Genomic DNA, 18,880 nt, shown 5'->3' on the forward strand with positions numbered 1-18,880 from the left:
TGGCAAGACTGGCCACCAGGCTCCCCCACCCCTGCAGCCTCTCGCCTGGCCCTCTCAGTCCTGGGAACACCTGCAGTTGGACATTTGTGGTGAGATCCATGGAGTTCCCCACCACCAACGCTTCATGGTGGTCGCCTACGATCTACACTCAAAATGGCCTGAACTCGCCACTTCCGGCACTGTGACCTCACAGATCATCATCGACTTCCTGGACTCTCTTTTCTCTCGCTGGGGCCTCCCAAAGACCATCACCACTGACAACGGCCCTCAGCTGGTCTCTGCCGAGTTCACTGCTTATCTCGAAAGCAAGGGCATCCGTCATATACGCACTGCGTACTACCACCCCCAGGCCAATGGCGGCGTTGAACGTTTTCACCAGTCACTGAAGAACGGCCTCAGAGCACACATGGCCCAAGGGTGCTCTTTCACGCAGGCCATCCGTCACACTCTGCTGCACTATCGGGCCACACAGCACTCGACCACAGGCGTCTCCCCAGCCTCTCTCATGCTAGGCCGGGAACTGTGCATGCCCCTTGACAGGCTCCGCCCCTCCACACCCCAGGCACCTCCCTCTGGGGTCAGAGCCTCAGTCACTCGTCAGTAGACGTGGATGAAGCAACGGTTTGACCAGTCAAAACGAACCAGGGTGCCAGACATCAATGTGTCGGACTGGGTCAGGGTCCGCAGGCCCCACAGGGACAATAAAATGGCTTCATACTGGTCCTCTCCTCTCCAAGTCACCCGTCAGCTGGGCCCAGCCACTTACCTCCTCAGCGATGGCACTCGGTGGCACTCCAGTCGTCTACAGAAGGTGTCAGCTCCACCACACACAGCTGGTGACACAACCTTAGCTATTCCCTTGGCATGGCGAGACACCCCGGGGCTTCATGCAGCTCCTACACGGGCCCCAGACATTCCTGGGCCTCAGCTTCCCCTGCCTTCTCCCTCCCCACCTCGGCCTGCCCAGCCTCAGGCCGCCCCGCGACCTGTTCGCACACGTTTACGCCCTGGCCACCTAGAGGACTTTGTGTCAACCTTTCATGTTTGAAATCCTGCTGGGGGGGGGGGGGGGGAATGTTATGTCTGCACACATCGACAGTGCTGCATTTGACTTGGTGCTGTTCTATTGTGCTGGGATCGATTGGTGATGCCTGCGGGCTCTGGGTTGTTTGATTGGGTCTGCCTGTGTTGCTGTGTCAGTCTAAATAAAGAATGCAACGCAGCGGTTATGTCGAGCGACAGCGCTGTGTCCTGACGTGATTTCTAAATACAATAATATGAATCAGTTATAATAGTGGTTAATGCAGATCTTATAACCCTGCTGTGTACTGAATTACTGTACAAGCTTATTACCAGCACTCTAAAAGTAACCTAGGCTTTGCATAAGCAGTCATGAGCTGCCAATACATTCGAAATATAATTAATAATAATAGGATGTATTTGATAATGATGAGAGAGAGAGAGAGAGAGAGAGAGAGAGAGAGAGAGAGAGAGAGAGAGAGAACCACACGAGTGTAGTATTGTTGATTAGATAAGCAAACCCAAAGAGCTACCTGAAACCTAGGTTCAAGCTAGCTGTAGCTTTTAGCCTAAATAGCGTTACAGGCCAGTGTTAGTAGCACTAGCTGTGAATCGCACAGCTTAACACCCAATGAACAATAGCAATATGCTTAAATCGATAACAGATTATTGACATCGGTACAGTAATTGAAATTACACAGGGTGTGACAACCGGTCACAATAAACAGGAAGAAAAGTATCAAAAGAACACAAAAATACCCAGCGCCTTCCGTTGGGGCCCGTTGGTGCACGTAAAGCGGCTCTCTGAGCGGAGGGCAAGGCAGCCACCGCTACGACGCCCAGGCGACCAGATAAAAGTGTGTGTGTGTGTGTGTGTGTGTGTGTGTGTGTGTGTGTGTGTGTGTGTGTGTGTGTGTGTGTGTGTGTGTGTGTGTGTGTGTGTGTGTCAGCATAAAGGCAATTTCAGGTTGCTGCATAATATTATATCAGGATCGTAGTGACTTTTGGACGACAGGCTGACGCTACTCAAAGCGACGTTGTTTTTTGTTAGCTTAGCTATTTTTTCCACAAAAGGACAAATGATTTATCGGTATTATGTAATTGGTTGATCGCGATAATCGCAGTTTGTTAATAAGCACACACAAAACATGTGGGGGTCACAAATTAATAACACTTTAATCAGAGAGGACACCAGAATGCCTTTAGCCTATTCTTTATTAGAGGTCGGGTAGCAGAGGCGTTAAAGTTACTACGATACTGATATAATATTATGCAGCAACAGTTCCTGAAAGGGAGTCATTTTTCCTGTATTAAGTAGTTGGCTGATGGCGTTAACCACTACTTGTTAATAAGGGCACACAAAACGTGTGGAAAAGTGTATTCAATCACAAAAAAACAAACACGGTTTGCGTCGGAGGTGGTCAAAGATCTCAAATCCTCAATTCATTTTAATAGCGAGTAGGCTCGTGGGCGTGCCTAGCGCAAGCATGGTCACCTGGCCAATCCTAGCGCTTGGACGCCTGGCCAATCCTAGCGCTTGGACGCTTGGCCAATCCTAGCGCTTGGACGCCTGGCCAATCCTAGTGCTTGAACGCTACACAGGGCGTGTCTTGCCCAGAAAAGAAGTGGGTTTCATAATAAAGTGAGACAGAGCGCCCAGAAAAGCTGTGGGTTTTATAATAACGCGGCGTCTACGGTTAATGTGGTCGGTTCTAGCAATGGACTCTATGAGGTGAATTTAAAAAAAATGCAGCGGATAAAACCTTTACGATGGAAAAAAATACAATACTTCAGTAATCTTCGGTTATTGTATTTTATTTAATTTTTCTCTCGTTATTTTGGTTGTTAGATCACAGATGTTTGGACGGACGCCTTTATCGGTCAACGCATGTGATGTCTGAACCACATTTCCCAGAAAGCATCGCGTCAGGTCAGAGGTCGCAGAGCTGCCTTTGAGCGACAGAATCCGACCAAATCCGTATAACGTTTAAGCAGTCCCTTGTACGCAGACTTATTGTGAAACATTTGTGGATAAAACGCTGCTGTTCATTGTATGAATACTCCTGTGTTGGACTGTTGCGGAGGCTTGAACAGCCTGGACTACTGCAAGGTACCGTACTACACGACCCGAAGTAGACTACATTACATACAAGGTACTACAACCAGAAGTAGTCTACATTACATACAAAGTACTGAAACCTGAAGTAGTCTACATTACATACAAGGTGCAGTACTATACAACCCGAGGTAGCCTACATTACACACAAGGTACAGTATACTACAACCCGGTAGCCTACATTGCATACAAGGTACTACAACCCGAAGTAGCCTACATTAATACGAGCTACAGTACTATACAACCCGAAGTAGCCTACATTAATACGAGCGACAGTATACTACAACTCGAAATAGCCTACATTACATACAAGGTACTACAACCTGAAGTAGTCTACATTACATACAAGGTACAGTACTATACAACCCGAGGTAGCCTACATTACATACAAGGTACAATATACTACAACCCGAAGTAGCCTACATTACATACAAGGTAAATTATACTACAAACCAAACAGTCATTCAAAACGTAAGGCATTTAAAAACTCAAGGTTGTGGAACCCCACCTTCCCTTGCTGCTGTACAGAAGTATAATTCAGCATCTTGATGCTGAAACTGGTTTGCATGACCACGGTTATGCATGTCAGTGGTTTGTGCTTCAGGACCATCACTTCTTGACTCTGTAAGCACTGATAGTATCTTAGGTTTACTCATGTTTTTTTTCTCTATTAAACTGAAGTTTAATGAATGGAAGTGTCTCTTTCTCCCCTCAGTCTCCTTACATTCCCTCTCTTGTCTCCTCCAGGTGAACATGGTGCTGATGGAGGAGGTACTTGAACACATTGACGTGTTTGACCCCAGGTTCTGTGTCGCAGTCATCGCCATATTCTTCAACCCCTTCTTCTGGAATGTGGTAAGAGCCATGTAACATCTCAAACCAACAGATGTCTCCCAAAAAGAGTTACATTTTGAAAATACCCAAAAGCTTGCCTTGATTTCATTCCTGGTCTTTTAGGACCTTCAGAGACATATACTAATCAGCTTCGGCATCCTAATTAGGGAGAACATTCTTCAGCCATATTGTAAACAGTGAGCAACCACAATTTCTGAGGCGTCCTGTAAAGCAGTGTTGTCTGAAGGTCTGTTGATGTTTGCCAAAAACAGGCTGAGTCGATTTGGTCTGAACCCTGCAGGAAATGCATGTGATAGATAAGCATGTGGTAGGTAACCTTGTGGCAGATAAGCATGTGGTAGACAAGCATGTGGTAGGTAACCAAGTTGTAGATAAGCATGTGGCAGGTAACAGTGTGGTAGATGAGCATGTGGTAGATAACCTTGTGGTAGATAAGCATGTGGTAGGTAACCTTGTGGTAGATAAGTATGTGGTAGGTAACCGTGTGGTAGACAACCATGTGGCAGATAACCGTGTGGTAGATAAGTTTGTGGTAGATAACCGTGTGGTAGATAACCGTGTGGTAGATAAGCATGTGGTAGATAAGCATGTGGTAGATAACCATGCGGCAGATAACCATGTGGTAGATAAGTATGTGGTAGATAACCGTGTGGTAGATAACCATGTGTTAGGTAAGCATGTGGTAGGTAAGCGTGTGGTAGATAACCATGTGGTAGATATTCATGTGGTAGATAAACATGTTGCCTTTGCCACCTCTCTCTTTGCTTTACACTGTGTCTCCTTGTACTCCTGTCTACTTTCTTCATCTCTCTGACTTTTCTACTTCTTCTTTGCCAACCTCTTCCTCTTGTTTACTTTGCTGTACTTCCTCATTCCATCACCAAGTCTCCTTGCCTTCCTTCCTCTGTCCTGATGACACATAAAGTACCTTCCTAGATGTCTCCCTCACTATTTCTGCAGTGGTTGCCCAGCCATCTGGCAACTCTTCACTTCCACCCAGTGCCTGTCTTAACTCCTCCCTGAAATCCACACAACAGTCTTCCTTCTTCAACTTCCACCATTTGATCTTTGGCTCTACCTTCACTCTCTTCCTCATCTTGGTCTCCAAAGTCATCCTACAGACCACCATCTGATGCTGCCTAGCTACGTTCTCCCTTGTCACCACCTTGCAGTCTCCAATCCCTTTCAGATCGCACCTCATACATAAGGTATAGTCCATCTGTGTGCACTTTCCTCTACTCTTGTATGTCACCCTGTGTTCCTCCCTCTTCTTGAAATATGTATTCACCACAGCCATTTCCCTCCTTTTAGTAAAATCCACCACCATCTTTCCTTCCACATTCCTCTCCTTGACACCATACCTGCCCATCACCTCCTCATCACCTCTCTTCCCTTCACCAACATGTCCATTGAAGTCCACTCCAATCACCACTCTGTCCTCCTTGGGTACCCTCTCCACCACGCCATCCAACTCACTCCAGAATTCTTCTTTCTCGTCCATCTCACACCCAACTTGTGGGGCATATGCACTGATAACATTCAGCAATACACCTTCGACTCTGTCTGACACTCTCTTCACCTCCAGCACACTCTTGACATACTCTTCCTTCAGAATTATCCCAACCCCATTTCTCCTCCCATTCACACCATGGTAGAAGAGTTTGAACCCACCTCAGATTCTCCTGGCCTTACTCCCCTTGCACCTGGTCTCTTGCACACACAGTATGCCTACCTTTCTTTTCTCCATCATATTAGCCAGCTCTCTTTCTTTACGAGTCATAATGCCAACATTCAAAGTTCCTACTTTCACCTCCACACTGCTACCCTTCCTCCTCTCCCGCTGCCTCTGGACATGCCTTCCCCTTCTCTTTCTCCTTCACCCAACAGTAGCATAGTTTCCACCGACACCCTGCTGGCCAACAGTACAGGTGGCAGTCATTGGTAACCCGGGCCTCGACCGATCCAGTATGGAAATCTGATTCATGATCCGCATATTTGATTTGGTGAAGATTTTACGCCGGATGCCCTTCCTGATGCAACCCTCCCCATTTATCCGGGCTTGGTACCGGCATTCTTAGTACCATACTTGTGCATCTTCAGTGGCTGGTTTAATGGTAATAGGCTATTTTCAAAGTCAGTTGACGTTTCTGTCATCAAGCAGATCAACTCACAGGAGTGCTGTGGCCATTACGATTGACTAGATGCGATTCTGAAAATCTGTAATGAAGGCCAAATGGAGGTTTCATGTAATTTGTCTCCAAGATAGGTCAGAATGATTACAGGCAAAAATTACCTCCAAACTCCTGCAGGGTGTAAGCTCTTTGTATTTGTGTATTTTTGTGTGTATAGGTGAGTCTGTGTGATCTGTGAACAATGTGCGGGGGAAGCATGTGTGTACTTTGGGCCCAAAATGGGTCAACCTGTGCATGTGTTTGTGAGAATGGGTTGTGTATGTAGGTTTGTGGGCATGTGTCCATATTTAAGTTGCCCACCTAGAGGAAGACTGCTTCCCAGTCCGATGTCATTTAGCTTAAGTCTGTCCATGAGACTGTAACGAGGCTTTCTAATCACTTCCCCTGCTGATGCTCATGACACCTGCGTGACGACTATGCAGGCATCAGACGCTTGTGCGTCCAGGACCTGAACATCCTGCCTGCTGCTTAGTTTGGGCTATATCCATATCTGTGTGTGTGTGTGTGAACATGCCTAATCATTGTTAATAACCTGACAATCTAATTACTCTGCAATTAACACAAACCTTTCCGTCTTCAGGCTCTCGTTTTATATTATGACTCCCGCATGCTGTCGATGACCATGACCAAGATGTTATCAATGTTTATGAGTTTCACTCTGCTTCTAGCTTGTGCTCGCGCTCTCTCTCTGTCTCTCTGTCTGTCTCTCTCTTTGTCTGTCTCTCTGTCTCTGTCTCTCTCTGTCTCTGTCTCTCTCTCTGAGCAGAAGTGCGAGTGAGTGTGCGGAGTAGCACTGTGTTGCTTCGGTGTGAGCGAGTTTGTAAAATTTGATATATTTTTTTTGTCTTGTCCTTTTTCACATGCTTTCTGTGGTTTTGTTGTTGTTTATTTTCAGTTAGTTTTTTTTTTTGGTGGTCGGTTTAAGTGGAGTTGTTGTATTTCGGGTACCAGCGCTACCGGCCCAGCGGGGCAGTATGGCCACTGTGGGAGGTGGAGGAACGGCGTTTGAGAAATTGACACGCCGGCATGCGATTAAAGTGGGTCTGGTGGTCAAGTGCTCGGTGGAGAAGTGCTGCTTTGCGGTAGGTGAACATGTGGGATATGGAAGCATAAAATTAGCATCCAGAATGAACAGTGCAGTAGTTATGTTTCTCCATAGTGTTGATAAGGTCAACCAGGTGGTGGAAAGTGGTGTGGTGATCAGGGACACGGATATATACCAAGTCCAGTTGCACTTGATTCAGCTCCTTTGGATAACCATGACCTGGATGAATGAGAACATTCACAGACATTAGGGACACGTTTACTCCCGTTCTGCCTCTAGTTAATCCAGCCAAGAGAATCACTATTTCTAATGCTCCCCCATTCATGAGAAATGCAGCTTTTGAGAAGGATCTTGCAAGTTACGGACAGCTAGGGTCCCTGATAAAAATGGTCTCTTCCGGTTGCCAGTCTCCTCACTTGAAACACATTGTGTCCCATAGAAGGCAAGGTTGCATGATTTTGAAAAATAATGCAGAGGATTTGGATCTAAAGCTAAAATTCAGTATTGACGAGTTTGACTACATTGTATTTGTTACATCCGGTATGATGAAATGTTTTGGCTGTGGGTCAGAGGGGCATTTAGTAAGGTCTTGTCCTGAAAGGAGTGAGGGTAGGTCTGAGTCTCAAGGGCCGCCATCGTCCCCCGATGCCGCCGTCAGCGGCACATCTCCGGCTGGAGACGGCGCTGCCGAGTCGGCACAGGGCAGACAGGAGGCAGGGAAGTGAGGGGCAGGAGAAATAGATCCAGTGGTGAATCAGAAGGAGACCGAGGCTGGAGAACATAAGTAAAATGGACGGACTGAGCAGGCAGGAGAAGGAGGTGTGCAGGTTGAGCAGGTTAAAAACGATGATCACACTGAGAAGGTAAGAGAACTTGGGCAGGTCAAAGCTGATGGCCAGGATGGGCAAGTAGGGGAGGTTGAATAGAATAAAATGGAAAATGAAAACAGTGAGAACAGGGATCATTGCAAATTGGCTGGGCGAGATATGAATTGTGATCGGAGGACTCAAATACAGCAGACTGCTGTTAGAGTGACAGAGTCTGTACTTGAGAAAGAGACAGAGATGATGTTGGATGATGAAATAAAATCAAAAAAGTCCATTAAAAGGAAGCCGACTGAGGGTAGACAGGAAAATCTAAAAGCGAAGAGGGCTTCAAAAGATAAAAACCCATCCGCCTCTTTGTCTGATGAGAACACAGAAGAAAGTGACTGTGCATTAGGTACCTCTCCTCATACACAGGTGGACACAGAAGGGAGCTATTTTTTCCTGAAAATCAGGACGTTTTTGCAGGTTACCAAGGGTTTGAGGGCGGTCAAGATGGAAAATTACTTTCCAGATTCGCAGCTTTTTGTTGACTCGATTAAATGTTTTATGAAAAACACAGGAGATTTGGAGGTGAACACATTTACTGAGCAGGAAATCTGTAGACTGAAAAAACTTGTACAGAAAGTAAAATTGCAACTTCTTGATGATGTTTAAGACAAATTTGGGTATTTTCATCTTTTTGGTCAGTGCAAGCTTGTTTCTGGCACAGTTCAGCCCCACTCTCCTCATGTGTAATGTAAAATTAGACACTTTAAATCTGAATGGAGCAAGAGATGACATGAAAAATGCTGCTGTGTTTAAACTGGTTGAGCTGAAAAAAATAGATGTTTTGCTTGTGCAAGAAACACAGCACAACAGATAATGAAATTGAATGGAAGAGGGATTGGACTGGAAAACCGATTCTCAGTCATAAATCAAATATTAGTGGTGGGGTCGGGATTCTTTTCTCAAAAGTTTTTTTTTTTTTTTTGCCATGCTCCCTTGAGGTAGAGGAAGTAGTCAAAGGCCGGCTACTGAAAGTAAGAGTGCATTATGAAAACATAAAACTAGTTTTTATAAATGTTTATGGTCCAACCCTTGGCCCCGAAAGATCGTTTTTTTGGATTTGTTAACTGATGTTATTAATAAATGTAACAGTGAGGAGTATTTATTTCTGGGAGGGGACTTTAACTGTACAGAGAATTGCAAGCTGGACAGGAACCATCAGGAACCACATCCTGCATCTCTTAGTCGGCTCACATGTTTGGTTAATTCGTGTGAACTGAAATACATTTGGAGAGCTTTTTATGGGACCCAAATGCAGTATACATGGACACATTCAAAAGACAATGTGCTATCTATGGCAAGGCTTGATCGGTTTTATTGTTTTAAACATAATTTTAATGTATTTAAACAATGTAACATACTTCCAGTTTGTTTCTCTGACCACTCTTGTACAGGTTTCGTTTTTTACAAGGAGTGTTAAAACAAATAGTGCTTTCTAGCATTTTAACACAGGCTTTTGAAATGATAACAACTTTAGAGATGCTTTTAAGTTTTTTCTGGGGCAATTACAGAAGCCAAATATTCTGAATTTAGTTCTCTACAGCAATGGTGGGATATTGGCAAGTGCCAGATAAAGCAGTTTTGCCAGCAGTACACTCGCAATGTCACCAGAGACATAGCCAGAGCTATGAGAGTGCTAGAGGATGAAATGGTGGAACTACAGAATTTGGCAGATTCTACAGGCGATAGAGGCCATATAGAGGCTCTCAAATCCAGAAAGTCTGCTTTGCCTAGCCTGCTGGGTATTACAGCACAGGGGGCACTGGTCCGCTCACACTTTCTGAACGTCACACATATGGATGCTCCTTCTCAGTTTTTCTTTAGTCTAGAGCGCAAGAATGGGCAGAGAAAAACCATTCACTCTCTGCGTACTAACACCGGTGTGCAGTTATCATATATATATATAATTTTTTTTTCTGAGATTCTGAAATACGTAGCAGGGTTTTACAGTGATCTCTATAAGAGCGAATTCAGACAGGATGTGCTGGGGGCTGAATCATTCTATGATGGGCTAAAAAAGGTTGAGGAAGCACTCAATACAGAGCTCAAGGCACAACTGTCCCCTGAAGAACTTCATGATGCCTTGCAAAGTGTGGAAGGTAAACCATCTATACCAGGTGCCTTGCCACCTGGAAAAGATGGTTTACCTGTTGACTTCTATAAGTCTTTTTGGCCGGTGCTTGGAGAGGATTTGTTGACTGTCCTGAGGTACAGTTCAACTGAAGGGAGGTTGCCTCAGAGTTGCAGAAGGGCCGTCATTACTCTATTGCCGAAGAAAGGGGATTTGCAAGACATTAAGAACTGGCGGCCAGTGTCCCTGCTCTGCACTGATTACAAGATATTTTCTAAGGTGTTAGCAAACAGACTGAGAAAGGTGATGAAGGAGGTCATCCATGTTGACCAGACTTACTGTGTGCCTGGTAGGCTGATCACTGACAACATTACATTAATTAGGGATATTTTGGACATCTCTAGTTCATTGGGAGTTGAAACTGGTCTTTTTTCCATGGATCAGGGAAAGGCCTTTGACCGGGTTGAACACCAGCACTTGAGGCACACCATGAAAGCTTTCGGTTTCAGCCCAGGTTTTATAGCTAAGATCAAGGTTTTGTACAGTGACATTGAGAGTGTACTTAAAATTAACGATGGTTTGAGTGCTCCTTTTAAGGTTCAAAGGAGAATTAGGCAGGGATGTTCTTTGTCTCGAATTTTGTACTCTCTGGCCATTGAGCTCCTGTTGCATAAATTGAGTTGTGAGTTGTCTGGAGTTGCTTTTGCTGGTTGCAGTGCAGCTTTTAAGCTCTCTGCCTATGTGGATGATGTAGCTGTGTTTGTAAAGGACCAAAGAGATGTTGATGTCTTAGTAAAAAATGTTAACAAGTTTGGTCAGATATCATCAGCTAGGGTAAACTGGGGGAAATGTGAGGCACTGATGCTAGGAGAGGGACTGAACGATGAGTTCATGTTACCAGGGGGGTTGACATGGAGAAGGGGTTGGATGAAATATCTGGGAGTGTTTGTGGGGAATGAAACTTTTTTCAAATAATAATTGGGAGAATGTGTTGGAAAAAGTAGAAGGGCGTCTTAGGAAGTGGAAATGGATTCTACCAAAACTGTCATATAGGGGTCGCATGTTAGTAATCATCAACCTGGTGTCATCAACGCTATGGCATCGATTAACATGCGTTGATCCTCCAACCAACCTCCTGGCCAAGATTCAGGCTGTGCTGGTGAATTTTTTCTGGGACAACTTGCACTGGATTCCTCAGATTGTGCTGTACCTTCCTAAAGATGAAGGGGGTCAAGGGCTGATCCATCTGGCCAGCAGTGGTGCAGCCTTCTGCCTCCAGTTCATTCAAAGATTGCTGACTGGGCCTGGAGACTTAGTGTCGAGACCAGCAGCCTGTGCAATACTTCAGCCAACGGTGTTGTGGACTCGGAATAGACTTGCCTTTGTTTTTAAAGGCTATTAACAACGCAAACCTCAACAGATGGCCTGGTTTTTTATCGTGGGCTAATAAGAGTGTGGAATATGTTTAAGAAGGAGAGAATGGGCGGTTCTGACTCCCTGAGCTGGCTTCTAAAAGAGCCGGTGGTTTATGGTGGGTGTATGGACACGTTCTGCGACATCAGACCCACTGTATGAAAGCTGTTCTGCCAGGCAAAAGTTGTCACGTTGGGTCAGGTGGTCGAGCTGGCTGGGCCCAATCTTGACAACGCTGCTGCACTAGCATCTCACCTGGGAGTGAAATCTACATGCCTCCTTAGTCGGGTACTATTTAAGTGGAATGGTCAGCTCACAGCAAAAGAACGGGGACTTTTGACATCATACTGTGGTGGTTTTACTCATCCCAATCGTGAGGATCCATTTCCTGTTTTAAAGATTGTTCCTGATCTGAAAAAAATTGCATGGGGCAACTTTTGGATTTGGGAAATGTTCTTAATGAGAGGTTGAATGTACCTAAAGGTAAGACCATGTATAGTATGCTGGTAAAAATCCTGAATAAAGAAGATTGGTCAGACTGATACACCCTGGAGAGCCCAGCTGGGCTTGAGAGAGAATGTGAAGCCAGGTTGGAGGGGTTTATAAAAAACCACCATTAATTAAAAAAGCTGGTGATCTGCAGTGGAGGGTCTTTCATGGCATAGTGGTGGTCAATGCTTTTGTTTCTATGCTAGACCCTAATGTGAATGACCACTGTCCCTATTGTGTCCAGAGAGAAACAGTTTTTCATTGCTTTTTAGAATGTGTGAGGCTTACACCCCTGTTTCTGCTACTAGAACGTTTATTTAGATCATCTGGGGAAAGCATTTGCAAACAGAATTTTATTTTTAGTTCCAAGTACAGCCAATGTGTAAAATATGAATGTAAACTCTTAAACTTAATAGCAGGGCAGGCAAGAATGGCTATCTATGTGAGCCGGAAAAAAATAATTGAAGTGTATAGAATGTCATGTTGAACTGTTTTTTAGCAGGATGGTCAAGGCTAGGATAAAAGTAGCTTTCAATTATTTCAAAGCAATGAAAGATCTGGACACATTCATAACTTTGTGGTGGTATAAGGGGGTGCTGTGTTCAACCATAAAGGATGAGCTGTTTTTTTTTCTGCAGAGCTCGGATAAAAAGGGTCTTACCTGTTTTTTATGTTTTGAGTTGTTGTTGAATGATTGTTTTTTGGAGATTGTTAAAAGATGCATGTTGAGTGTTTGTAATTTGAAAAATATTGTTTATATGTTTGGAAATATTTCAAGTCTGTTTTTTGTTATATTTTTCTGTTAAAATAAAGAGTTGTTTTAAAATTCCAAAAAAAAATCTCAGTCTCTGCCTCTCTGTCTCTCTCATTGTCTCTCTCTCTGTCTCTCTGTCTCTCTCATTGTCTCTCTGTCTGTCTGTCTCTCTCTCTCGCTCTCTCTGTCTGTCTGTCTCTGTCTCTCTGTCAATTCAATTCAATTCAGTTCAAGTCAATATTTGCTTTATTGGCATGACATACTTTTTTGTAAATATTGCCAATGCATGTCAAACAACAGCACAACAGCAACAATGACTGTAATAACAGCAACAACAACAATGATTATGATAACAAACAACAACAGTAGCAATAGGTGGCGTCACCCAGTGTCTCACAGGTTGTGGTAGGAAAATATAAATCTTGCTGCAATGCTCGCCGCTGGCCCCCCTCCCAGGACCACCCGCAGCTTACCTACCTCCATTTCCCGTTACTCTGGAATCAAATGTTCCAGGTCCTTGACAAAAGCCCGTTGCTGTTTTTCAAATTTTTCACGTCTCCACCTCATCTATCATGCATTGACCACATATTCGTTGCTCTTTTGGCAGCCACGTCTTTTTATGTCTCCCCTTTTCAATGGCTAGACTGTGGTCACTGAGCCTGTATTTGGTGAGGATCTGTCACTGCTTTCTATCTCTGACAGTTGAGAGGTGTTCTTCCAAATCATAGTTTGTTTTTAGGCTCGATAGACTTCTAGTTTGTTTTGAGTTTTGATTTCAGCATTGCAATGTTTCAGATAATTGTTCTTGCTTTGTTTTATAGCCTGATTTATCCTCATGTTTGTTTGTTTTATAGCTGATTTATCCTCATGTTTGTTTGTTTTATAGTCTGATTTATCTTCATGTTTGTTTGTTTTATAGCCTGACTTATCGTAATGTTTGTTTGGAATGCAGTGCTGGCCTGAGGTTGGTTGGTCTTAGTATTTGTTAAAGGGTTAGTGAGTCTCAGAATCAGCTGCTTCAGGGGACTCTTTTCGGGGTTCAGTTCTTGGGTTTTCAGAGCTTTAAATTGCAATGTATTTGTTGGGCTTGTATAAGTGTAGTATAAGTGTTTTTTTTGTACATTTATCAATAATGGAAACCGGCCTAATTCTGTTCTACATGTGTTGTTTGGTGTTTTCCTTTGTATTTTCAGAATCATTCTACAGAATTCAGCATGTAGGGTTTCTGCTGGATGCTTGTCCCATCTAGTGTAGCTGGAAAGACTGAGTGGACCCCATACCTCACTTCCATATAGCGCAGTGGGCAGAATTACACTATCAAACAGTTTGCACCAGATGGAGATTGGTATATCAATGTTAAAGAATTTATTTTTAATTGCATATAGAGCTCTGCGAGCTTTTTGTTTTAGGTTATTCACTGCCCTACAGAAACTCCCCGATGCTGTAATAATTAGACCAAGATAAGTATACTGCATCGTATGCTCTAAGGTGATGCTACCTAGAGTTAACTGGTATCTATTTTCTGGTATTTGGACTTCTTCTGGAAGACCATTACTTTTGTCTTTTTTGGATTTATTGCCAGGGCCCAGTGCTGGCAATAGTTCTCAAGCAGGTCTAGTACTTGTTGCAGCCCACCTGCGGTTGGTGACAACAAAACTAGATCATCTGCATAAAGCAAACATTTTACTTCCATGCCATACAGGGGGTGACCTGGGGTTGCACACTGTTCCAGCTGCACTGCCAGTTCATTAATATATATATTAAACAGTGTCGGGCTAAGTCCACAGCCCTGTCTCACCCCTCTATTCTGAGTGAAGAACTCAGTGTGTTTGTCTCCAATCTTAACTGCACATTTGTTGTCCGAATACCTTGACTTTATTATGTCATACACTTTACCTCCTACACCACTTTGTAAAAGTTTATAGTATAGTCCTTCATGCCAAATAGAGTCGAAAGCTTTTTTGAAGTCAAGTAAAACAAGCAAATATTTTCCCTTTTTGGTTTGATTCACATTTTAATTTATGAGGGTGTGTAGGGTGTAAATATGGTCCGTAGTCTGGTGATTTGGGAGGAAGCCAATTTGACCTTTGCTCAGGACATTGTGTTCGTTAAGGAGGGTTAGAATTCAATTGTTCAAAATGCTATTAAACATCTTCCCCAGACTACTGCTCACACAAATGCCTCTGAAATTATTAGGATCCAATTTGTCTCCATTTTTATGAATATGAGTTATAAGTCCTTTGCTCCAGATGTCAGGAAAATATCCCAAACTTAGAACAATGTTGAACAATTTGAGTACGGCCCTTTGCAGCTCAGGTGTGCTGTTTTTAAGCATCTCGCTTCTGATGCTGTCAAGGCCACGAGCTTTATTGGGTTTTAAGGATTTGAGGTTCTGTGCCAATTCTTCTTGTGCTATTGGAAAATCAAATGGGTTTTGGTTGTCTTTTATAGCGCATTCGAGCAACGGTAATTTTTTTGTTTGAACAGATTGTAATTGGAATTTGATTGTTCTTGTTGGATTTCCGAATAGATATGTTCAAAATGATTTTTCCAAATTTCTCCATTTTGGATAGGCAGGTCTTGTGGTTTTGTAGAGCTGAAATTATTCCACATTTTCCAGAATTGGTTTTGATTCAGGGAATTTTCTATTTCCTGTTGGGTTTTACCTACATGGCTTCGTTTTTTCATTCTTAATGTGTGTTTATATTGTTTTAATTTTTCGCTATATTTCTTTCTTATATCCATATCTTGAGGTTGGCAGTGTTTCAGGTTTGACCATTTACGCAGTTCCTTTCTTATGTTTTTACAGTCGTTGCAAACCATTTTTCATTTTCAGGTTGTTTCTTTTTTGTTGTTGTTGGTCCTTGGTAGGGCCATGTTTGCTGCCGTCTGAAAGATATAATTGATTTCATTGACAGCTTGGTTGGTATTGTCCTTATTAGTTTGAAACGGTTTGTTAATGAAGTTAGTAATCATATTAATTAATTTGGATGAATTCAGGATATTGCTAATTTTTTCTGTACTGTCTGGAGCTCATCTGTCGGTCTTATTGATTTTGAACAGCTTGCTGGGCTCCTCTATAGGCATTTGAGTCAGGTTAATAGTTTTGAGGAAAATCATAATTTGGTTATGGTCAGAAAGAGGAGTTTGTTGTCTGACAGTGAATGCGTTGAAGGAGGTGGGGTCCATGTCAGTTATTGCATAGTCAACTACGCTACCTCCAAGACCTGAACAACATGTGAACCTTCCCAAAGAGTCTGATCCTACCGTTAAGCGTGTACAGGCCAGAGGTGCAAAAGAGGTTACTCAGGAGATCCTTCTCACAACATGGGAGATTCAGTTGGTGGAGAATATAGAGCACAGAGATAGATCTCCAAAGGAATTTAATCGAGTGCAACTGGACTTGGTATATATCCATGACAACGTTTCACCTCTCATCCAAGAGGCTTCATCAGTTCGTGCCTTTCTGACTAGACCAAGCTAGTCTGCAGACTAGCTTGGTCTAGTCTCTCTCAATTCAGTTCAATTCAATTCAATATTTGCTTTATTGGCATGCCATACGTTTGTGTACATGTTGCCAAAGCATGTAAAACAACAGCACAACAAAACAATAATTGCAATAACAGCAGCAACAACAATGATTATGATATCAAACAACAACAGTAGCAATAATAGTTTATGGTTCCGCGGCCTAGCTGGCAAGAGCATGGCACCAACTGTCTCTCTGTCTCTGTCTCTTTGTCTCTCTGTCTCTCTGTCTCTTTTTCTCTCTCTCTCTGTTTTTCACTATGTATATGAGTATGTGTGTTAATGTTGTTATCTTGATGTGAATGAAGAATTGGACCATTAAAGGCTTGATTAAAGGTCAAAGGTCTCTGTCTCTCTCTCTCCTCCCCTTTCCCTTTAAATCTCATTCACTCTCTTCATAGTAACTTCTTTTGTCATCTGTGACAATCTCACATCCAGTAAATTGATGCGGTGATAAATGTGTATATGTAATAAGAATATATTATAAAATATAAAATATATTAATATATTTTACATAAAGTAAGTAGTTATCTTTTATAGCTTGGGAAATTGGGTTGCAATGATGTAATGGACAGAAGTTTGTTATGAAATTAGAGAGAAAGCAAACGTGTTGTTCCTGAAGTTACCAACAGACAGTGATTATATTAGATTATATTATATTATAGAGATTATTTTATATTGGATTAGATTAAATCTGTTCTTCTATGTTTTTGGTGGTGTCGTTTTTGGACGTTTTTATCTTTTGTGTCGCACTGCTGTGGGCTGGGTGAAACGAAATGTCCTTTCTTTTGTGTACGCAAGTATACGAAAGAAATGACAAATTATTCCTGATTATAGAGATTATATTATATTATATTATATTATATTATATTGTAGAGCATGAAAGAAAGGAGACGAGACCACTTCTCCTTTTGACCGCACAGCCGTGGGGTCGTTTATTTCCTCCAACAAACTCTTAAGTCAGCAGTTCATCATGCTAAAAACAAAACCTCAGCCTCGTGTCCACCCACAATACCCCTTGCCAATCCCCGCCCACTGTCTTAAAGGGACTGTCTCTGGCCCGCATGGTGAATATCTAACCTGCAAGTAGGTCACTACACACGCCCCCCTCCCCCAGAATTCACCATGACAAAAAGAAAAAAAATCAACGTGGTGCGGGACGAATAATGCGGCCAAAACGGCTCCTCTTGATGGGTGTAGGGGCAGAAGGGCATCCACGCCGAGGGGGCTGGGCCCGTTGAACCGGCCTGTCCAAGTCCAGGTGAGCCGGCTTGAGGTGGTCCACCAAAACCCACTCCTGCTAACCACCGACATCCACAACAAAGTTCTTAGCCCCCGCCGCCAGGACATAGAAGGGGACATCGTAGAGGGCCGTAGGGGGGTACGTTGGGCATCATGCTGGATGAAGACGTACCCGGCCGACTGCAGGTACTTGGGGATGTAAGACTGAGGGAGGCCATGCCGCTAAGTTGGGACTGGAGTGAAAATGCCGGCAGCGTCCTGGAACACAGCCTGTTGGCAGGCAGCAGACCAGGGTGCCGCGCCTTCTGGGAGAAATTCCCCTGGGACCCGCAGTGGCTGGCCGTAAACCAGCTCAGCTGACAAGGACTGGAGATCTTCCTTAGGGGCGGTCCGCAGGCCAAGCATGACCCATGGGAGCCAGTTGACCCAGCTACTGTCTTCGAGGCTGGCCTGAAGAGTGGCCTTCATAGAACAATGAAACCGCTCACATAAACCATTGCCCTGTGGGTTGTACGCTGTGGTGCGGTGCAGCTTCACCCCGAGGCTTTCAGCGACTGCAGTTCAGAGCTTGGATGTGAACTGCAGGCCCCAGTCAGAAGTGAGGTCAGATGGCGTGCCAAACCGGGCTACCCAGGACCCGATGAACATCCGGGCCACCTAAGCAGACGTGGGGGTTGACAACGGAATAGCCTTTGGCCACCTAGTGGTACTGTCCACCATGATAAGGAGATGAGTGAAACCACAGGAGGAGGGAAGGCGTCCTACTAGGTCCACATTGACATGGTCAAAACGCCTCCCAGGCACTGGGAACAGCGCCAGGGGTGCCTTGGTGGAGCGCTGACATGCCATGCAGGTGCGCGCCCAGTCCTTGACATCCTTCCTGAGGCCATGCCACATGAACTTGGTCCCCACCAACTTCGTTGGCGCCTTCACACCTGGGTATGAAAGGCCATGGATGGCATCGAAAACCCATCACTGCCAGCCCGTGGGCACCATGGGCCGGGGCTTACCCGTGGAGATGTCATAGAGAAGCATGGCTCCGGCGTCGTTGAACACCTCATCCTTCAACTGCAGCCTGGTGTCAGCAGTTCGGTAGGCCTGCACTTCTGTGTCAGCAGCTTGGTCTGCTGCAGCCATGGCTGCGTAGTCGAGTCCCAAGTGGACAGCCCCCAACATCGCCTGGGAGAGGCAGTTGGCGATGAAGTTGTCCTTGCCGGTGACGTGCCAGATGTCAATGGTGAACTCCGAGATGTAAGAGAGCTGGCACTCCTGGCACCAGACCA

The 18,880-nt window shown here is 44.2% G+C and overlaps 1 protein-coding gene across 2 annotated transcripts in view; it reads left to right on the plus strand.

The window, feature by feature from the left end:
* The first annotated feature begins 2,969 nt into the window (after window positions 1-2,969).
* Window positions 2,970-18,880, plus strand: part of pemt (phosphatidylethanolamine N-methyltransferase) — a 79,765-nt gene continuing 63,854 nt past the window's right edge. For both annotated transcript variants that reach the window (XM_056297479.1, XM_056297480.1), the window contains exons 1-2: window positions 2,970-3,130; window positions 3,884-3,991. In XM_056297479.1, coding sequence (XP_056153454.1) covers window positions 3,074-3,130; window positions 3,884-3,991 — 165 coding nt within the window. In that variant the 5' untranslated portion in view covers window positions 2,970-3,073. The remainder of the gene's footprint in view (window positions 3,131-3,883; window positions 3,992-18,880) is intronic.

The sequence above is a fragment of the Lampris incognitus genome, chromosome 17 (genome assembly GCF_029633865.1).
Source record: "Lampris incognitus isolate fLamInc1 chromosome 17, fLamInc1.hap2, whole genome shotgun sequence".
Lineage (NCBI taxonomy): Eukaryota > Metazoa > Chordata > Actinopteri > Lampriformes > Lampridae > Lampris > Lampris incognitus.